Source organism: Falco peregrinus, chromosome 4, assembly GCF_023634155.1.
Source record: "Falco peregrinus isolate bFalPer1 chromosome 4, bFalPer1.pri, whole genome shotgun sequence".
Lineage (NCBI taxonomy): Eukaryota > Metazoa > Chordata > Aves > Falconiformes > Falconidae > Falco > Falco peregrinus.
This window is the reverse complement of record NC_073724.1, coordinates 90299463-90320073: the sequence shown is the minus strand read 5'-3', so window position 1 is coordinate 90320073 and position 20611 is coordinate 90299463. Positions and strand designations below refer to the sequence as shown.

General features: G+C 44.4%; 1 protein-coding gene across 1 annotated transcript in view; it reads left to right on the top strand.

Moving 5' to 3' along the window:
• Positions 1-13325, top strand: part of SIAH3 (siah E3 ubiquitin protein ligase family member 3) — a 47760-nt gene extending 34435 nt beyond the window's left edge. The window contains exon 2 of the mRNA XM_005240257.3: positions 12667-13325. Within this exon, the coding sequence (XP_005240314.1) occupies positions 12667-13260 (594 nt within the window). The 3' untranslated portion in view covers positions 13261-13325. The remainder of the gene's footprint in view (positions 1-12666) is intronic.
• Positions 13326-20611: the final 7286 nt, after the last annotated feature.

Below are 20611 nucleotides of genomic sequence, written 5' to 3'. Positions count from 1 at the left end.
TTTCCCCAGCTTTAAAAATAACTAGAACCCAGGAGCTGCAGCTCTGCTGGGTGACAGGTCTAGTAAAATCTTGGAGCAGATCCTCCTGGAAGATGTTGAAACATATGGAAGACAGGGATGTGATTAGAGACAGCCAATATTGCTTCACCAAGGACAAATCATGCCTCACTAATCTAGTTGCCTTCTACAATGGAGTGACTACCTCAGTGGGCATGGGAAGAACTACAGATGTCATCTACCTGGGCTTCTGTAAGGCCTTTGATATGGTCGTTCACAGTATTCTTACCTCTTAATTGGAGAGGGAGGGTTTTGATGGAGGAACTGTTAGATGGATAAGGAATTGACTGGATGGCAGCATTCAAAGAGTTACAGTCAATGGCTCAACATGCAAGTGGAAACCAGCAATGAGTGGTGTCCCACAAGGGTCCATACTGGGACCGATACTATTTAATATCATCAATGACAAATAGCGGGACTGAGTGCACCCTCAACAAGTTTGCAGATGACGCCAAGCTGAGCAGTGTAGTTGATTCACTTGAGGAAAGGGATGCCATCCAAAGGGACCTTGGCAGGCTTGAGGAGTGGGACCTTGTGAATCTCACAAAGTTGAACAAGATCAAGTGCAAGATCCTGCACTTGGATCGGGGCAACCCCTGGTATCAACATAGGCCGGATGGTGAATTATTTGGCAGCAGCCCTGTGGAGGACTTGGGGATACTGGTGGATGAAATCTCATTTATGACTCAGCAATGTGTACTTGCAGCCCAGGCAGCCAACCATATTATCTTGGGCTGCATCACAAGAAGCATGTCCAGCAGGTTGAGGGAGGTGATTCACCCCCTCTACTCCGCTCTCATGAGATCCCACCTGGAGTGCTGTGTCCAGCTCTGGGGCCCCCGGCACAAGACAGACATGGACCTTTTGGAGCAAGTCCAGAGAATGGCCACAAAAATGGTCAGAGGGCTGGAGCACCTCTCCTATGATGACAGGCTGAGAGAGCTGGAGTTTTTCAGCCTGGAGAAGAGAAGGCTCCGGGGAGACCTGATTTTGGCCTTTCAGTATATAAAGGGGGCTGATAAAAAGGACGGAACAACTCTTTTTAGCAGGGCCTGTAGTAACAGGACCAGGGTTAATAGTTTTAAAGTGAAAGAGAGTAGGTTTATATTGGACAGAAAGAATTTTCTTATTATGAGGATGGTGAAACAGTGGCACAGGTTGTCCAGAGAAGGTGTGGATGCCCCATCCCTGGAAGTGTTCAAGCCAGGTTGGATGGTGCTTTGAGCAACCTGGTGTAGTGGAAAGATGTCCTTGCCCATGGCAGGGCGGTTTGAAAATAGATGATCTTCAAAGGTTCCTTCCGATCCCAACCATTTTGTGATTCTGTGACTCTATGCTCCCTCTTCCTGATGGCACATGTGGTCAGAGTGGAGGTGCCAGCAGGCTAGGGGATGACAGCAGATTCCCTCCCCAAAAAGGCAGTGCTTACAGGAAGGGTAGCGTGGAGACAGACTCAACTTCTCCTGGCTAGAGGAGACCATTTTGTCTCAGACCTAAGGCAATTTTGGAAAAAAAAAAATGAATGGTATTTTTCTCTGTGCTCTGCTTCTTCTGCAGGCAAAGCACTGCAGGCTCAGAGGCTGTCAGTACAGTACCTCTCCGTAAACATAAATGTTAACTTAGTAGGTTGTTGGGTGTTGGGTTTTTTCCCCTTCAATAAAGCTCTTTAAACTTTCATTCCTATTAATAGAGATGGAACATTGTCTTCTCTGGCAAAGATGAGCCTCCCTTTCTGTTCTTTCTTTCCACCTGCACCCTCCCCATGTGAAGAAAACGTATAGAGGAACTATTCTTTGAGAATTGGAGGGGGAGGATAAAGAAGGAACAGGCTATGATTTGCACAAAATTAAAAGTATTTGTGATAAAAGTCAAATGTTCCCACAGAAATGTCCCTTTCTTTACTGCAAAGAATATGTCAATGAAACACCAACATACATTGCAGAAACTTAAAAAATTTCCCCAGACTTGCCCAAAGCTAATGGCTTACATTGGTTTTCTGGATTGTTTTGCATTCCCCCCCCCACCCCCGCCCCCCGCCCCTTTCTTAAGACTGTACAAATTCGAGACACACTTTCAGCTGATAGTGGAATAATGATGACTTTTGGGTTGTCTTGTAACAGGAAGACTTTTTTTCATTCAACACTGCATTCACATGGCAGGTATCCAGAGCAAGGGCAAACTGAAAGCGCAGGGCTAGGTCACTAATGGAGAAGGGGCAAGAACAGGTACTGTAAAGGGAAGTGACTCTGGGCTTGGCACAGTTTATTTTCCCGTCTTCTCTTCCTAATGCTCCTGAAACCTGAACATGACCTTCACCACACCAGGCCATTGTGGATGAGTCTGAGGTGCCCATCACCCACCAGTACCAGCGGTGCCTTGGCAGGAGGGAGGCAGACATGATTTTAAGCCACTCTTGCATTTCCCAAGACACAGCTCTCAGAAGAAGGTCTTAACCAAAAATGAGGAGTGTCTTACAGCTCGTTCATTGCTCAGTGACTGCTACAGAGATGTAGGCACAGGCACAGCCTTTGAGACAGGACAGGGAGCCAGCGTCAGGAGTGCTGCGTGCCCCGTGCTCCCTGCTCCACCTCTGCGGCCGCAGCGCAGGGTCTGAGCTCTCTGTGACCTGCCTGGTATAGCCTTAATTGCCCATTACCCTTTGGCAACTGCAAGACCAATGTGACACAGAGCACAGAGCAATTCCTTGGCCAGGGAGGTGTGCATGGATGGGACTGGAGACATCACACCCGCCAAGGGAGGTTGCCGGCTTGCTCAGCCACCACCTCATCCCTGGTCTCCTTCCAACAAACCAATAACGTTTGTGCCGTCCTTTGGCACTCCTGGGGTGCATTTCTGAAAGAGCAGTTAGTAGATTTAAATGTCATATAATTGTGATAGCTGGAGGTTGCCTGATGGAAGGGAAGCATTTCGATTGTCTCAGGGTGGATTTGGTCTAATTATCTCAGATGACACCAGCAGATCTGCTCCTCTTGGAGACATGCTGTTACTGTAGTAACTTGTAAATGAATATTGGATGATGAGTTATTAGAAGCAGTCTGAACTGGTAAGTTTATGAGCACAGTGGGTAATCGCTTTTTTAAAAAAAAAATCTTTTCCATATTAATTTCTTTTTCAGTGTGAATGTAAAACACAAAATCAAGAGGTCAGAGATAGGGCTCTTGTGAACTCTGCCTCCCCTATCAGACACAGCAGATGCAGCTTGGAACTACTTTATCACTTTGCATTGAATTAAAGCCTATAATGGTTTTGCACTTTGTTAACAGGCTTTATCCAAAACACAAAGTGGATAAAGGATGAAGTGAATCTTCAGATAATTCTACATTTTGGATTATCTCTTTTTACATGTGCAGGCCATTCACTACATCACCCAGAGCCACAACCAGCATTGTCTCATGAGAGATCTGATGATAAACAGTGGTTACACCCTGCCCTTCTGGAGCAAAAGCTGACAGCATGTGCTTTGGCTTCTGATACTTGCCTTCTGTGGCCAAAGGAGATGGCATTTAGAGGGATCACCCTTGCTTAGAACAAGGTATAAAATCTTCTTGTAGTCCAAAGAGAAGGGAGTAAACTTCTCCATGCCCCAGTGCATCAGCAGTTGCAATGCAACATCAAATACTCTGCGCTACGATTTGTTGTCACTGCATTGTGCCCAGTCCTAAAATGCAGCAAAGAGAATTCAAGTTGCAAATCAGGTCCCAGGGGCATGTCCCACCCTCCAGCCCAGTTTCTTCCAAATCCATAATGACTCCAGCCCTTCTGGAGGAGGCTTAGGTTCTCCCAGAATAAACCAGCAGAGGAAAACCGTGTTTCTGACCTGCAGATGTCCACCCTTTTCCACCTCTATTGCTGACAGTAGCTGTAGCTCAGGATCCAGGATCTGGATTCATCCCCAGTAACTGTTTGCACTTCAGGGAAGCTCCTCATGGCAGAGGCAGTCTGTCTCTGCTTGGCCACAGCAGGGACCCAGCCTCCTGCTCCACAAAACAAGCTTTAATACAACTCCTCTCCTGGATGCCTTTGCAAGGGGCTTAAATGGTACTGGCAAGAGAACCTTTATGGGTTTCTCCTTGAGGACCAGGAGAATTTCATCATCTTCTATTGTTTCCCTTCATTTTAGGAGTCCTTCACAATTTCCAGGAAGCCACTGTTTCTGTCAGGGGGTCCCAAACCCAAGTAACAGAGAGCTGAAAGGCCACATGGGTGAGGGTAGTGAGCATGGGTGCAGGATAAACCCACATTGACCAAAGATACTCTGGCCACTATGAGCATGTCTGATCCTATTTGGTCCTGCAGTCATGGTCTCATACCGTGTTACGGAAAGCTGGGATGCTTTTTTTTCTGTGGTTACAGATTTAAATCTAAGAATCATCCTTGTTTAAGTGCTTGGAGCAGGCACAGGGCAATTACCCCAGAGCAGGTGATGTGGATCTGCTTGCCAACCCGCCAGACCTCCACAGGTCCAGATGCTTCCATTTCATCCACTTAATCTCCACGCTTTTCATTCATTTTGGCTAGCAAATAACTGTGCAAGATACTCCACAGAAATTGCCCATGTGCATGGTTTTGTTTGTATCTACTCAATGTGTTTTATTCCTCAAAGAAAGCACAGAAAGTGATCTCAGGTAGGATCCAGCAAACACAGCAGCTAAACCAGGATCATTTGCCTGGATGTCCATGACCCATCTACAGCTTGGACTGGGGGTCAGCAAGATGATTGATCTCCCTTGAGCCTGAAACACAGGAAGTTTCAGTGTCCTCGCTGGGCTGGGAATGGTCCATCAAACCTGCATTTAAAGCAGGAGAGCTGGAGACCATGACCTTGCTCCACCCTGCCGGTGTCTATACCTGGGTGTCCCTCAGAAAGCATCTCTAAGACTGAAATGCTTTAGTGTGAATCCTGTTTATATTTCATTATAATTGCATTGTTTTCAATATATTGAAGAATGTCAGGTTTTTTTATTTTTTTTTTCACTTGCACTGCAAGTCTGCGTGACAGTTTATGTTGAAAAAACTGATTTTTGAAAAGCAAGGAAGGGGGTTTAATTTGAGAATAATGTCTTTCTTTCCATCTGGGATGCATTTAAAATGCCGTAACATATTTTTGCTACATCTACCACAAAAACAAATTTATTTTTTTTCCAAAATACCTCTAAAAATACGTGGCCTCGTCTAAAATTCAGGGTCCTCTGATAAAGAGAAGTGTGATGCTACAGTGTGGACATGTACTAAAGCAGCATTTCCTCTGCATAGTCAGAGGTGTGTAATTAGCATGAGGACAGCCATTAACACATCCCGTGTGCTGTGTCACCAAGTCATGCCTGATTATGTTGCAAAGTGAGATTAGCAAAATGAGCTTGAAGTTGTCCTCTCGCTGCCATTTGATAGTAGGGAAAACAAATCCCTCCACTGCCAAAGCTGCAACTAATATTCAGTACTTAAGAAATTCAGCTGCTGCATTCATAATGAATAGGATTTTGTGTAATTAAAATTTTAAATAAATCCCCAACATGAGCCTTGGCTTGGACTTATTAATTGCAGATATGAAAGTACAGCTTTTGACAAAATAGGTTGAGGGTTTTGGGGTATTTTCCTTCTCTTTTCTTTCACCTGATAGATTTATAAAATCTCATTAGCATACTAGAAAATAGCAGACGAGAAATTAAATCAAGACCAGGATTAAAAGACTCACTACTTTCTTCATGTCACCTTTATAGTTCTTTTGAGCATCTGTCCCTGTGTGGTGGGTGTGAGTAATGTGGAGGTGGATGTTAGTGGGTGGCAAAGCTTTTATGAGGCAGAAAGAAGCTGAGAATTAGAAAATTATTGGAGGCAGTTTCCATACAGATGAGAAGAAGCAATCAGACACTGAGAAGCCAGGGAAGAGGAGGACGACAGTAAGAAAACTGAATAAACGGCACAGTTCACTGGCAAAGAAAATACCAATTTGTTTCAATAGAAACCCTGGAAGTTGCCATGGAGCTCTCACTCAAAGCATCTCACCAGCTGCAGACTTGGGTCCCTCCTTGCCTGAGAAAATCTTTAGGTCAAAGCCAAAAATCCACCAAGTTTTCACAGCACGTTTCCAGGTGGTTTCCCACCTGCCTACAGGCTGACTGCATCCCTTGTTTTCCCTTGTCATAGGTAGGGTGGTGGAGGAGATAAGTGATGGCATGTTAGCAAGGAGGTCCTGTAGCTAGGAGGAAGACCACATGGCCCTGGAGAGCTGGACTGCACTCATGTCTCTGCCTGGAAAGCACTTTGTGAAACTGGAGTCATTTACAGCAAGCCTCTCATGGGTGGCTTCTAGTCAGTCGATCTCTGCCCCTGGGATGCTCAACCTAAAATCTTAGACCCGATCTGCAGATAGTTCAAGCACTTGTAGCTGCATGTGAGGTTAATGGATTTTGAAAATATCAAGTGCTCTAGGAGGCAATTTTCCTATGAAAAATCAGGGGGTATGTGATAGAAGCTGGGCAATAAAATATGGTCAATGCACTCAGATCTTTAATCTCCCCAAGCCTAAATTCCTTGACCCTAAACTGAGAAATAATACTACTGTTGTACTTTAGCTCAGCGTCATAGATATCAGCCAACAGATGCCTGTGATCCATAGAGACAGCCACAGCAAGGAGCTTCATCGGAGAAAAAAATACATGACAAAGTGAATTATTCTTAGAGGCAGTTTAAAAAAAATGCAGTCTCAAATTTGGCACTGTTTTCACAATGATAGCAAAAATAAGCTCATTATCAAAATTCACGGGCTTCCATCCCTCCATATCCCACCATTTTTTAAATAAAAAAGGCACCAGAATGGTTTAACCAGCACAAAAATATGGTTTTCCCCACTGCATTGTTCTAAGAAACATTCAAAACAGACCTGTAAGCATTATGTGTCCCTGTATAAATATGTGTATGTGTGTTTATATAAGTGTATATATAATTTAATATAATAAGTCAGTCTGAATCAGATGTTACCCTGGAGAATATAGGCTTTACAAAGTTGTACACAAAAGGAAACTGGATCTCAGACAGAGGTGAGCCATAGCAGGAAGCAGCATTAGCAGAAGTGACGGGCTTGTGGCAGGGGTGTGAGCACAGCCCCTTTGAAACCCTGGCTCCCACGTAAGGTGACAGCTTCCATGAACATACACGGCTCCTACCAAGCCTCCTGTAATCCAGCCAAGAAAGATGTGGCTAAGGAAGGAAGAGCTGGGACCCACGGAAGGAGAAGATATGGGTTCCCTCCCTGGAAGAGGACTAGGTTGCAATGTCTCAGGGTGTGCTAAAGCTGGACGGGGGTGGAGAGAGAGGAGCACTGTCTGCTGTTCAGGTTGGCTGTTGTGTCTGATGGCTTTATTTTCATCTCTGCTGGTTTCTGAGTGATCCTACTCAGAAGACCCACCATGATGACCTTCAGACTACATCACTGACTTCCCCAAGGAAACAGCCCAGCCCATAGGTGAATTGATGGGTGTTTGCACAGTTGTGTGTGATCAGTGGGTAGAATGCAGTTGCACAGGTGTGAAATGTCTGGAAAAGGATGACTATTTGCAGCACCTGCTTTGCTGTCAAAAACCTTTATTGACTGGGCAGCGAATGAGTCCTTGTCCTCACTCTTTGGGATATTCTCAGCACATGCTGGCACCGTTCACAGGCTGGTTTTTTGCACATCATGTGCATTACTGTAAGTAAAAGTATGAATAAGGCATCCAGGCTCCCAGTATAACACTGGGAAATACTGGACAGTGCAGAAAGGTGACTTTTAACCTTTGCTCTGAAGACCTTAGCAACATTTATTCTTCTACAATGCAACGGTGCTACTCGTCCTCCTTTTACTCCAGATCATCAGTGTCTGGATCCTGTCCCATGGGGTGGGAGAACTGGATTGAACACTCCCTCACCCTGAGGTGTTTGCAGGGAGCAAACTCTCATTTGCAAGTTAGGACCTGAATTGCAAAGCATTTGGCTACTCAGGGCAGCAGCCACCTTTGCTCTGCTGTTAGAAGCTGTGCCCATGTGCAGCAGAGAAGCAGAGGTTGAGGGATCGTGGTGTAGCTGGTGCCAGCACCCCACAGGGCCCAGAGCTCAGCCAGCAGGGGTGCGGTGTGGGTTGCTGTCTCTGTTTCCACTATTTTTACCATAGCTGACCTAAAGTCTTTGCTAGTTAAAATACAAAAGTTCCCTCAGAGCATGAGGAGCAATCCCAAAGCCCTCTCTCCTGGATGGGTGCCTCAGCTTTGCAGCTGCAGACTCAGAGACATGCTCATGTCTACCTCTTGGAGATCTCTACCTCTTGGATCTACCCTTTGACCTTCCCCTGGATCAAGCCACTGGTGACCAGAGTGTAATGGTGGTAGGGAGCCACAGATTTACACCCTCAGATGAACAGGCATCCATTTCTTTCTCCATGGACTGCTTTGTCTCCAGCTGGAGAAGGTACAACTCTCTCCTGACTAAGATAGGGGTACCCTCCTGCTTCTTGTCTAGAAACCAGTAAAACCTCTGTGGGCCTGCCCTGAGGATGGATTTGGTCCTGGCTGCATGTAGAAAGTGGTGTCCAGGGGCAGTTCCTTAGTATCTTTTAGGTTACTCCTTCTCTCATTTCTTTCAAGTGAATCGCACTCCAGGGCTCTGCATAGGCTGTAAAAGGAGCTGATGTTCTTCAGAGTTAGCCACCTACTCCTCCGACGTCAAAGGTAGAACAGATGAGTCACACCTAGAGTGGTTTGTTGCATTTTTAGCAGAAAGTCTGTAGAAAAGCTGGGGCAGGACCCAGGAACCCTGTGTTCCAAGTCCAAATATAACCCTTTTTATTTTTTCCTGTAAGAAAAGCATGATGTGTTTATAAATTACTTTTTTGCCAAATGACTTGTTCTTTAAAAGAATTACACTGTAATAAGCTGCATCATTAAAAAGAAATTTTTCTGTGAGCGGCAGAGCCTGGTGTCCTGCGGTTTGGTGTCTCGTGGTGGGATTATCTCACATCTAATGAGGAGCACTCTGGCTGAAGCCTTTTCTCCTGTTCATAAAGACACTGTCTCATGTGGGTTCTCTAGTGTCTACAGTACATGTGGGTTCAAACTGCCGTTGTTTAGGTTCTTTCCTATCTGACAATGTAACATTGCACACGGGGCAAGCTGTTGCTCCCTGGAGATGCAGAAGGGTCATACTTCTCTACCGCGCTGCCTTTTCTCACAAAACCGGTTGAAGATTAAAGCCTTTGAGACTTCTATCACACAGTTAAATTTGACTGAAACTGTCCAACAGGCTGAAAGGTAATTGAAAATAATACTGGACTGACACAAAAATATAATAAACCTTATTTAACTAGGTAATCAGGCAATAAATGATGGAAAGTAAATACTGGAGCAGATTAAACATGGGAAAAAAAGTTCATAAATATTTATTCAAGCTTTTAAATGCTCTCAAGGTGACCATTTTATGCCCATTTTGCATTTCAGTTTTAGAGGTTCCATTCACAGCCATATGAAAGACCAACAAGGGGACAGGCACCCCAACAGTTACACTCATACCTCAAAAATAAAAGTAAAATAATAGTTTTCTGTGAGACTTTTCTTCACAAAGACAGGAAATTTTTAAGATATTTCAGAATATTCAAAAATTTATAATTTAGAAACAGGAATGCTGAATAATTCAGAAACCAGATTTTGACTTACCCAGTCAGAGAATAAAAATAGATCATGTGGTTTGTGCTGTTTTTCCAGAGTTTTCAATAAATCTGAACTGAACAAAGTCAGATCAAAAATACTTTGCTGAAATGATTCATGGAAATGTTTCAAAAATGTGAGTTGTGAAAGGGAAATCTCAATTATCTGCACACACACACACACACAAAATATCACAAATGAAGCAAAGAAGATCTAATGAATTGCTCATTGTAATTTATTTTTCCAGTTCCTGAGCCATAGAACTGTGCTTGTCACAAATTGATTTTTTGAGATATTTGTATTTCCTTACCTTGGATACAGTTTAGATGGATGAGCTACCATTGCTCTCCATGCTCATCAAATTAGGAGAATGCATTTCTAAATTCAATTACATCCTCAGTAGAACTGGTTCTCTGACTCTGGTAATCTTTGGAGAAGAATTATACACAGTCTATAAAGCTTCACATTTCAAAACCTAATTTTGAATGTTATTCAAGAGGTTAATTTAAGATTCATCTTCCTAAAGAGGAGTTAAATAAAACTGATAGAAGGCTGGAACTTGTCGAGTGGTTGAGAGGTTTATCAGCATGCGAGTATGAGTTCATTAGTTTTAATTAGTATAATCACTGATGTTGCATTAACAGTTTGGTGAGAGAAAGTAATTGCTCACACCCACTGTATTAGATTGGGAGATTAGAATTCATTTTATGAGGCAATTAGCATTTCAGGGATTTTTTTAAAAGGCTTTTATGATCCGCCATTGCAGTAGCCTCCTTCACCAAAAAGAGTTTAATTTAACCATAACTTTCATCCTAATGGGATGCAAAAATTAATGTAGAATTAAGTGCGAACCAGCAATCCCACCGTGATAAGCAGGGAACTAAAGCCACAAACCTCAATTAGTTTATAATGACCTGTTTTATTTTCCAGACAATGATAGTCATTTATCTGTCCTCAATTCATTATCTTCTTGGAAAGTTTATATTCTTGGATTTTATACAGCAAAACAAATAAAATATGAGGAAGGAAAAAGTAGAACAGTACTATCACAGCAATAATTCTCCAAAGAAAAAGTTGCCAAGGTTCAATAGCCGGGCTTAAATAGGCAATTATTCTTCGTATCAAATGTCAGGAGGAAGAAACAGCTCCCTTTGACACCCAGTGCTTTGGGAAGAACCATGAATTTCACAGCAGCAGCAATCACAACCTTGCTCTGCTCAACACATCCCTTGGCAGCTACTGACACAATAAGAATGGAGATCCAAGACGTTGTCATCCTGGATTGGCAAGGAATCCCTCATCACCTGAGAGTTAGGACAGTTGACCCAAGAGATTTGCCTTCCAAAAACATCCTGGAAAGCAAAAGTACAAGTTCTGGTACTACTGGAACATTAAGGAAACATTAAGGAAAAACTGCTTACAGTAAGAATGCTTACGCTCACATCAAGGGTGTAATAAAGGCATCACAGTACCCACAGAGAGATGAGACAGCGAGCCATCTGCAGCATATCCCGCACCTATTATACAGGTTTATGCTTGCCCCTGGTTAAGACAAGTCTCTGCTCAAAAACAGCTGAAGAAAACCCAGATTTGCTATGACTTGGATGTGGCATGGAGAACAACTGTTAGATGTTAGAACCATACTGTTGTTCCTATAATTTCGGGTACATATGTTCATGTGTTAAAATGAGCAGACATTGGGCAGTATTTAAGGAATTACATAAATCTTCCTAAAACATATGTTAAAGCAAAATGTATGTATATATGTATGTACTCTTAATTCTTGTACTCTTTATAAGCATCTCCAGAGGAGTTCAGAGAGAGGCAATGTCTTCCTGTGTTTAAGCATCTAAAATTTAGATACAGCTAGACAGGCTGGATCTCAGTCACTCTGGCCGCAGCCAGCATCACCTTTAGGAGGTGGATTACTCCAGCTAAGATCTGAATCTGCCACTGGGAAGGGTGGCCTCACTCTATTGACTGCAGAGGCAGTCCAAGGTAACAGGGTTTCCATCCTGGGAGGCTGGAGTAAATGCTTAAAATTGGGAAGGATGAATCACAACCGACATGCCTGTGCCTTAGGGTTTGTCTATGTACAGAGTTATTGCAGAAAGCCATTACTCTTCCTGAATAGCATTACATGTGGATACACTTTTAGTTGAATAAGACTCACTCATTTCTCTTCAACAATATCCACTTGACAGAGGCAGAGTGGTTTGCTTCCTACTCCTCACATGGAATCCTGCTGCCAGAGCTGCTGCCTTTTTAGCTGGCTGCCCTACCTTAATCCAAATTTACGTGCCCTATATTTGCCATCCATCCACCTCTGAAAGCCATTTAAGATTCATGGAGGCAAGCACATCAATTAAGCACAAATACATTGACAAGAAATAAACACAACTGAAGGCATCGTATACTATAAAAACTGACTTTTGTTTCACAAATTATGGGTGTTATAAAGCATATTGTTTCAGGAGAAACGCCTGTATTTGCCAGTGTGTTTCATTAAAGAATAATAAAGCCATACATATTTCATTTTCTTGTTCTGAGCTGCAAGAGCCTTAACTATATAAAACGCCCCATGCTGTCCTTGCTTTGTTGGGCTTTTTTTTCCTTTTAATCAGATTTTTCCCCCCGCTCTCTAAACACATACATCACTTTCATTTGAAGTGACTTATCATGGCTCAAACCGTTTCTCTCTTCCCCTGGAGAACAAGGCTACTGCCAGCACCTTTTGCTGTGCAGATTTCAGGTCTGGAATTGCCCCTGATCTCTGGAGTGCTGAGCTCCTGATGTTCCCACTGGTGCTGTTTTAGGCGGTATGTTAGGTGACTGATGCCTGCGGGGGCTGCACCTTGAAGATCTGCACAGGTTCCTGATCCACCTGCTATCACGTGTAATTTCTCTCTTCTTGTAGTATGCACCGACCCGCTGCGCAGCTGCACAGACATCTGCGGAGCAAGGCATCCTTTCTCCCTGCCATCACCATGAAGCAGTGCATGACCCTCAGCTGGTTCCCTGCACATGCCCGCTTTTCTCCTGCCCATGGGAAGGGCACCTGGAGGTGGTGGTGTCCCACCTGAGGCAGACCCATCGCATCAACATCCTTCAGGGGGCAGAGATTGTCTTCCTGGCCACAGACATGCACCTGCCTGCACCCACGGACTGGATCATCATGCACTCTTGCCTTGGCCACCAGTTTTTGCTGGTCCTCAGGAAGCAGGAGAAGTATGAAGGCCACCCTCAGTTCTTCGCCACGATGATGCTGATCGGCACGCCGACCCAAGCTGACAACTTCACCTACCGGCTGGAGCTCAACAGGAACCAGAGGCGCCTCAAATGGGAGGCGACCCCCAGGTCGGTACTGGAGTGTGTTGACTCTGTCATTTCAGATGGAGATTGCCTTGTGCTGAACACTTCCCTGGCTCAGCTCTTTTCTGACAATGGAAGCCTAGCAATAGGAATTGCAATAACCACCAGCAAAGTTCACAATGCTGAAGCTGAAATATGAGGGGGAAGAGGAAGAGGACCAGGAACAACAATGGTGCTCTTTCTGCCTTCTGAGAGCCAGGACTTGTGGACTTTTTGGGGGTGGGGTGGGTGGGTCCCAGGTCTTTTATGGTATTTAGCACTCGTCCACAGTGGGCGTTATGTAAACATCCTGTGGTTCCGGTCTCTGTGTAATGTATTTACTGTTTTGTTAATACAATTTTATGAGAAATTTTAAAGAGGCTAATCAATTTATTGTTGCCTTCAGCAACACTGGAAACAACACTTTCTCCTGGAAAGTGCACCCAGGGTGACTCACAGAAACCTTCTGCCTGAGCATGCTATGCAAATGTGTTTTCTTCATTGTTTGCCTAATTGCCTGGTAATTAGAGGAGGCCCCTATGCCTGGTAAAAGGTAAGGTATTCCACTAAGGGAAAAGAGCACCCAGGTTTCCATACCAGCAACAGTGATTTAACCCTTACACTGTGGTTCACAACCAAGCCCCAGGGAGCTTGCATCTCCCTTCAACTTCCGAGGAAACTTCCCTTACCAGCCAGTGAAAGCTGCAAAAGACAAAGTCACCACCTCTGCTAAGACAGGGCCTGGAAAACCTCATCCTGCATTAAATCAGAGATGACAGCTAGTGGGTGGTCACTGTGAGCATGGTTAAATCTCACTCTTGTATCATGACGGGCAGTGAAGGACTTGCTAGATGGTCTGGAGCCAGGATGGATATAATCACAGCCAGCCATCGGGCATTCACAGTTTTAGCTCCTATTTCCTTAAGCATTCAAAAGGAGACTTTCACAAAATAAAAATAAAACATCAGGACAGTCCTAACTTGTACACTGATCTTGCTATTGAATTCTGGGCCCCTTAGACCCACAATGTGTTGTGTGCTGCTAAATATTGATTTAAAGCAATGCAGCCGGAATATCTTTTTGCAAATTGGCTGTGAGATTTGAAATGTTATCCTTTAAAAAAAACAAACGACAAACCTAAATTTTTTTCTTCCATACACTTGGGGGTGATGATGGTCCCTTCCTTCTGCTGAGGGTGTTTCACAGACAGCAATGGCCACGTGAAGGCACAGGCTTCTCTAAGAGCTTCTACCTTGGATGGATTCTTGGGGAGAGTCAGAGGCAGCTGCTGGCCATCTCCGGACACTCGGTCCCATCTGCAGTCAGGCACGTTTCCTCCATAGCCAACAACAGCAGTGAAATCCCACCACAGTAGGTGACGTGTGGAAAGAGAGGGCTCTACAGCGAGTGTGACACACGAGAAGCATGGGAAATTGTCTTTTCCCATTTTCCCATCTGCCCGCGTGTGGCTGTGGCCTGGCTGCTCCTGAATGCTCGTTTGAGAAACATCTGGCGGGTTGGGTCAGTTAGTAGCTGGAGAGACTGAGGCTCATTGCTTGAGTCCCTTGGAAAACTAAGGAAGGAGGGGAAGCAAGCTAGAACAGTCCTTCAGCTTTTCAAAAGGCGTCTTGCTGTAGCTGGCTTTGGGTAGGCAAAAACACTGATGCTGATCTCTCCCACCTGCTGCTCTCCTGGGAATTGTTACAAATGATGCGTGAAGTAAAACAAATCACAGTTTTCCTGAGATGAATGCTGTGCAGGTAGTGCCTTCTGAGTTGCAGTTGTACCTCGCCTCCTTACCTGCTGCCATAGCAGGTCACTGCTCAGAGAGGAGCTAGGGTCCCTTCAACAGGCTTTTTGTGACCACACAAGCTGAGCTCTGAAGAAGGCTCAGTCCCTGTAAGAGTGTGCTGGGGCATACTTTCACAGCTCTCCCACCTCTGAATTTTTGGGGATGGGGGGGCACGCTGCTTTGCAGTGTTTCACTGGAACACACAGGCTTCAGAGTGGCTTGCTTTTTTTCCCTGAGATGTTAAATATTCAGAACCAGCTACTGCTGCCCTTTCCCTAAATGATAGCAATAAATAAATCATTGGCGTTTTTGTGGACTGAAACTGGCTTCTCCAGCTCCTCCGGCAAATATTCTACTGCTGAATTAAAACCAAAAATAAAGCAATAAAACCCCAATAAAAACAGTTCCTCTAGCTTAAACTGCCTGAGCTCTTTGTACCCTGTGGTGCAGACCTAACGTAATGCTGCATTTGTTGCCTGATCCCAACCAGTTCTAGAGGGAGGGATATTCCTTGGGTATTCATTTGTTCCAGACTATTTACTTCTTGCTACCTGGCAGCTTTTGCTCTTGAAATAGCTACTGAAATGAAGAATGCACTGTCAGTATTTTAGGGCATGCCCCTCACCAAAGGACCAGTGTATTTCTAGCAGGATGAGTTTGACAACAACAGCTCTCTGGGATGGGCATCTCCATCCCTTGCCAGCACCTTGGTTTTCTGGTTTCAATGGGGCAGGAGGCACAGTGGAAATGCGACCTCCCTGACATGGACCTCCTCACATCCCCTGTGTCCTTCTCCCACAGCTTTCTCATGACAACACCAACAGTTCAGCCTTTCCATTTCCTTCCCAGTCCTCCCCCTCATCTTGTGGTCACCCTTCTCAGCCTGTTCTCAAGCTCTCAACCTGGATTTCACCCTTCAACAGAGCTCGTGGTGTTTCTTGCTTCCTCCCACTTTTGCCTCTTAGGAGCCATTGTCTAAACTGCTGTTGCTGCTCTTTGCAGCCAACCAAGTAACCTCCTTGCTCGCCTCTCTCCACAGCTGCAAAGCACCAGCTCTGGCAGGGATTTTGGAAATCCAGATATGTTAGAATACTGATGAAAATATGCCCAGTAAGACTTCTAGTATGAAAAAGGAGGACACATTTTGGGGAGAAAGGAGATATGGGTGCCTAAATCCAGCCTTCATAAGCATCTCAACGTAAAACTCAAATGTTAAGGGGTATATTTAAGGACTTGCTACCATGGAAGACATTCTAATTCTATTGTAATTCAAAGCCTATGAGCAACACTTTGCTGCCATAAAGCAAAGGTGAAGCAAATATTCTGCATGGTGGGACATAAATCCTAAAATCTGGCCAATAGGATCAACAATGAAATTCAGTTTATGCGCAGTCTTTCAGTACCCATAATATAGCACTTTTTATAGCTTTCTACTCATGGTTGAAAGGCAGCTGTCGCTTTGCTTCCCAAACTTCGGCTGAAATTGGGACTTCTAGAATTAACTTTGTACTCTAGTATTTTGCATCTATAATGTATTGAACCCAGTGACTCCAAATTCCTTCAAAATTGTGAAGAACACTGCCTTACATCTCTTTGAAATATGGAAATACCCTTCATTTGGTGCAGGAGAAAGTGAGGTCTGGCAAAATTGCTATACAGCTGTTGCAAAATTCTCTTTTCCTATCTACAATGCTGCTTCTTTAGTTTGTTGGGGGTTTTTTGTTGTTTTTTTTTTTTTTTACATAGGCAAAATGATGGACCCTTTTTTTAGAGTTTTTACATATCTGTATTCATGGATGGATTTAATTGTGCCTTGATCAGTAAATTGCAACAATAGTTTCATCAGGCTAAGCCAGATGGATTGCTACCAGACCCACTAGAAAACTTGCTTTGGTTCTTCTGCACTATCCATCAGACACAGTGTGAATGTTAATGTCAGACCTGCAGTAAAACAGCATTAGTGCTTTCAGCTCAATCCCATTATGAATTAAGCTCACATCATATATCCATGACTCTCTATAAATCAGCTGAAGCTTCCCGAGTCTCATCATCTTGAAGATGACAAAGGATCTTGCTGTGCCAGTGCCAGACAGAGGGCTTGCTGAGAAGTAGGACAATAGTCCTCTTCCCACTGGACTCTGATATCACATCCTCCGTTTCATACCACCCTTTATGAATACAGGCCAGTGAGCTACTGAAGAAAGGAGGGATGGTAAATTCCAGACAATGAAAGGCTTATAACAAAATTAATAGTTTACAATAAATTTCTGCATACTGCTTTTGGGCATCAAAGGAATGAAACCTGATTGACGATACTGTAGTGTAGGTGATTTGTCTGCTTTTCTAGCTTGTAACACACCTGAAAAACACTTTCATTGGAGAAGAGTCTGTCAGAACAGATTCAGAGATGCAATTCTGCTCCAAGTGGATCAGAAACACCTTCTCACATGGAGGAGCTGCAGCTTCTGAACTGTTCAGACACAAGCGTGAGTTTTTAATCCTTTTTTTTAAAATCCAATTAACTGTGCATGCTCACACCATCTGAGTGAAGGGCGGAAAACAAAGATTGCCACATGTACCATCACCAGAACTATTCACATAAGATGATTCATCTTCTACAGAGATGACCCTGCAGAAAACGAGAGGGTTTCACAGCAGGGTAGTGTAAGGCAGTGCCTGCAGGCTCTGGAGGCGTACACTTGCAACTGAGGGCAGAGCTCAACCTCCGGACAGAAACATTACTCAACAGAAACCACTAGGAGTGAGGTCACAGCAGGGGCTGTCAGGAAAATGATCAGACCTTCTGAGAGTAGCAAACCAGAGGGGAGCTGAGGCTCTGTGCAGAGATGTGTCTCTTCACATCAGCACCTTCCACCCAGCAAAATGGTCTCTTGTCTGCTGGGAGCCTTGTCTTGGGAGCAGTGTAGATGAGAGGACCAGCCCTTGGTGCTATGGGTCTGCATGCAGATGGCCCTGATGCTGCATAGTGAGTGCAGACACCCAGCCCATATCCTGCCCCACAGCTCCTCTGGTTTTGGTGGGTACCCAGCTACCTGCAGCTGCTAGTGGTTCCTCCAAGCCCTGGCACCTGACAGTTTTGTTGTCTTTCACCTGAATAGCTCCCACCAAGGTAGGAGAGTATTTGCTGAAAACCACCCAAAAAAATCTTTGGCAAAACATCAAATTAAACCTGTAGCTCATACCCTTGGTTAGGACTATGATCACTCATTCTTTCTCTCTTTGCAAAGGAAATAGACTAATGCATAGCTTTTTTATCCCCCTTTGGGCTCTGCCCCTCCAGAACATGCATGTGAAGGATTAGCAGGCAATGATCATCTTCAAGAGAAGGATGAGGACTAACATCCATTGCAAAGATGGCTGTTCTCACAGTAGTTTCACAAAGGGATGCCAGGCTCCAAAAAAGAGCTTAACAAACCTTAGCAGGAGGCAAATGGGAAACACCAATTGCAAAGCCTGTTGTCGTTTGACTAGAATGAGCTTTATATCTTCCAGGTACTGAAAATCCTCCTGAGACATTGCCTATCTGAATACATCACTTAATCTTGTAGAAAGCCCCAGGACTGAGGGGTTCTTGCTGTTAGAAATTGCATCAAGTAACCTTATTGAAGATAAATGGCTTTGAACTTTCATGGCAACAGTGATGAACTGCTTCAACATCCATGCGGTGCAGGCTGAAAAAATCAGAGCTTTTAGACAAAGAGATAAACTTATTCAAATGCAAACATGAGATTTGGGGCAGATTTTTCAGGTGATCTTAAAAGTACCTTCCTTATTGCTGCAGACTGGATGTCTGCATAGCAAAAGTCATTTCACTGCCAGTCAGGTCCTACTGGCTTGAGTTCAAAAACTCTGAGATTCTTCCTGTCTCTACTAAAGAAGATCACTTTAAAAAGTAAAGAAAACACTGTTGTGTAAGAAACAAGTCTGGAAAGAATCTTTCTTTTCAGACTGGACTGCCTGGCCAGCAGACTGTGGGGAGGGCACTACATCTCCTTCCCGTCCAGTGTCAATTCAGAGTCACAGGCACAACCTATATATACATTTTCTTCATGTTACAATCACTGCTTCAACTATTGAAGATAACAGCTGTCAGGCAGCCGACTTGAGGTCTTTGATGACTTTGAGACTTTTTCCTGAGAATTTACTAGTGTTGACTTTTAGGTGGTTTTCAGGCATGAGACAGTGAGGCTCTGTTGAGGCTCAGCGAGGCTCATCGGTGTGTGTGCATGCCAGGGATGCAGGCAAGCCCTCCATCTTTGCTTCTGCCTTTCACAGCAGGAGCACTAGACACATCCACAGGCACCAGTCTGGGTCTTTCCGTGGCAAATGGCTGGACCACAGAACTGGATGCCACCAGTTCTAGAGATGTTCAGTCCAATGGCAGCCAAAATCAATTTCAGTCCCTCCCTTAGCTTTGAGAATTAAAGCAAGATCATGCACACAAACATTAGTCCATTCATATGTCCGTCAAATGGCTCTTTTTTCAGGATACAGGTTCCTCTCTGGCTCCTGACAATGACATTGGGCTACAAAACAAGGCTAAGTGCTCCTACACCTTCCACAGTAGTGTCCTGATCCACAGAAAGGCCTCTGGGAATTATAGTAATATAAATGAACAATCACATAATATACTAACATAAAATAATAATGCAGTGAGGCCTTTTAGGGCTGATAACATCTTCAAAAGTAGCAGCTGATACTGAAAGGGATCATTACTCAAAATAAGCTTCAGGTGGTGCCTGTGCTTTTCCCTTACTGAGATGTGGAAGAAGATATCCAGAAGAGTCACAGTCTCAGGGCTACCCTGATTACTCAAAGAACTGCTGAACTAAAAAAAAAATTAGCTAAGGGAGTCCCGAGTGAAGCAGAGATATATTGCTGTTGCCTCTGGGCAGCAGTTTCTTGTGTCATGTCCTTGGAAAAGGATTTCCAGTAGGCAGAGACAGTTGAACTTCAGCATGTCACAGCCCCTGCTCTGTCACTACCAGAGTTTTCACAAAGAAATACTTAACCAGGACTGCAAAAAAAGAGTATTAATATCGACTGAACAGTGTGACCAGTGTGAGAGCTGCCAAAGAGATTTATCCATTCTCCTGTGGGTTAGCCTCCACGCCGCTCCTCTGCTGGGTTGGCAGAGGACAGGGACAGCCCCGGGTCTGAGGAGGGCTGGCTGCATTCCTGACAGCCTGTAAATTGTTATTGCTGTTGTACAGCGACTGCGTGTGATAACTCCCGTGTTGAAAACCAGCAGAGATTAAACCTGGGCCCTCCAGCAGTGTATGTCTGTACCGGCTAATGGTGACAGCCAGGCTGTGGGTTATGGCCTTATAGCCTGTTATGCAGGACTGACATATGTTGGCTTGTGGTTATGTAAACACTGAGAAGTCACGTTGAAAAAACATTTCTGCACGAGATATGTCCTTAGCACATTGAGGGCGAGCACTTAATCATACTGTCTGTGCTGGATTGTATTTCACTTATGCCTCCTGATTGCTCTTCTTATCTCAGCTGGAAACCTGGAGGAACCAGAGCTGAGTCACCAGCTGTGCAGGTGTCCAGGTTACTGACACCAGCACAGAAGCACCATGGAGGTGTCTGTCCTGGAGGGCCCATTGCTGCGCATAGGGAGAAACTCCAAACAGCACAGACCCAAATACTGAGAAGTCTTTGAATATAAGCCTTAACTTCAGAGATTCTC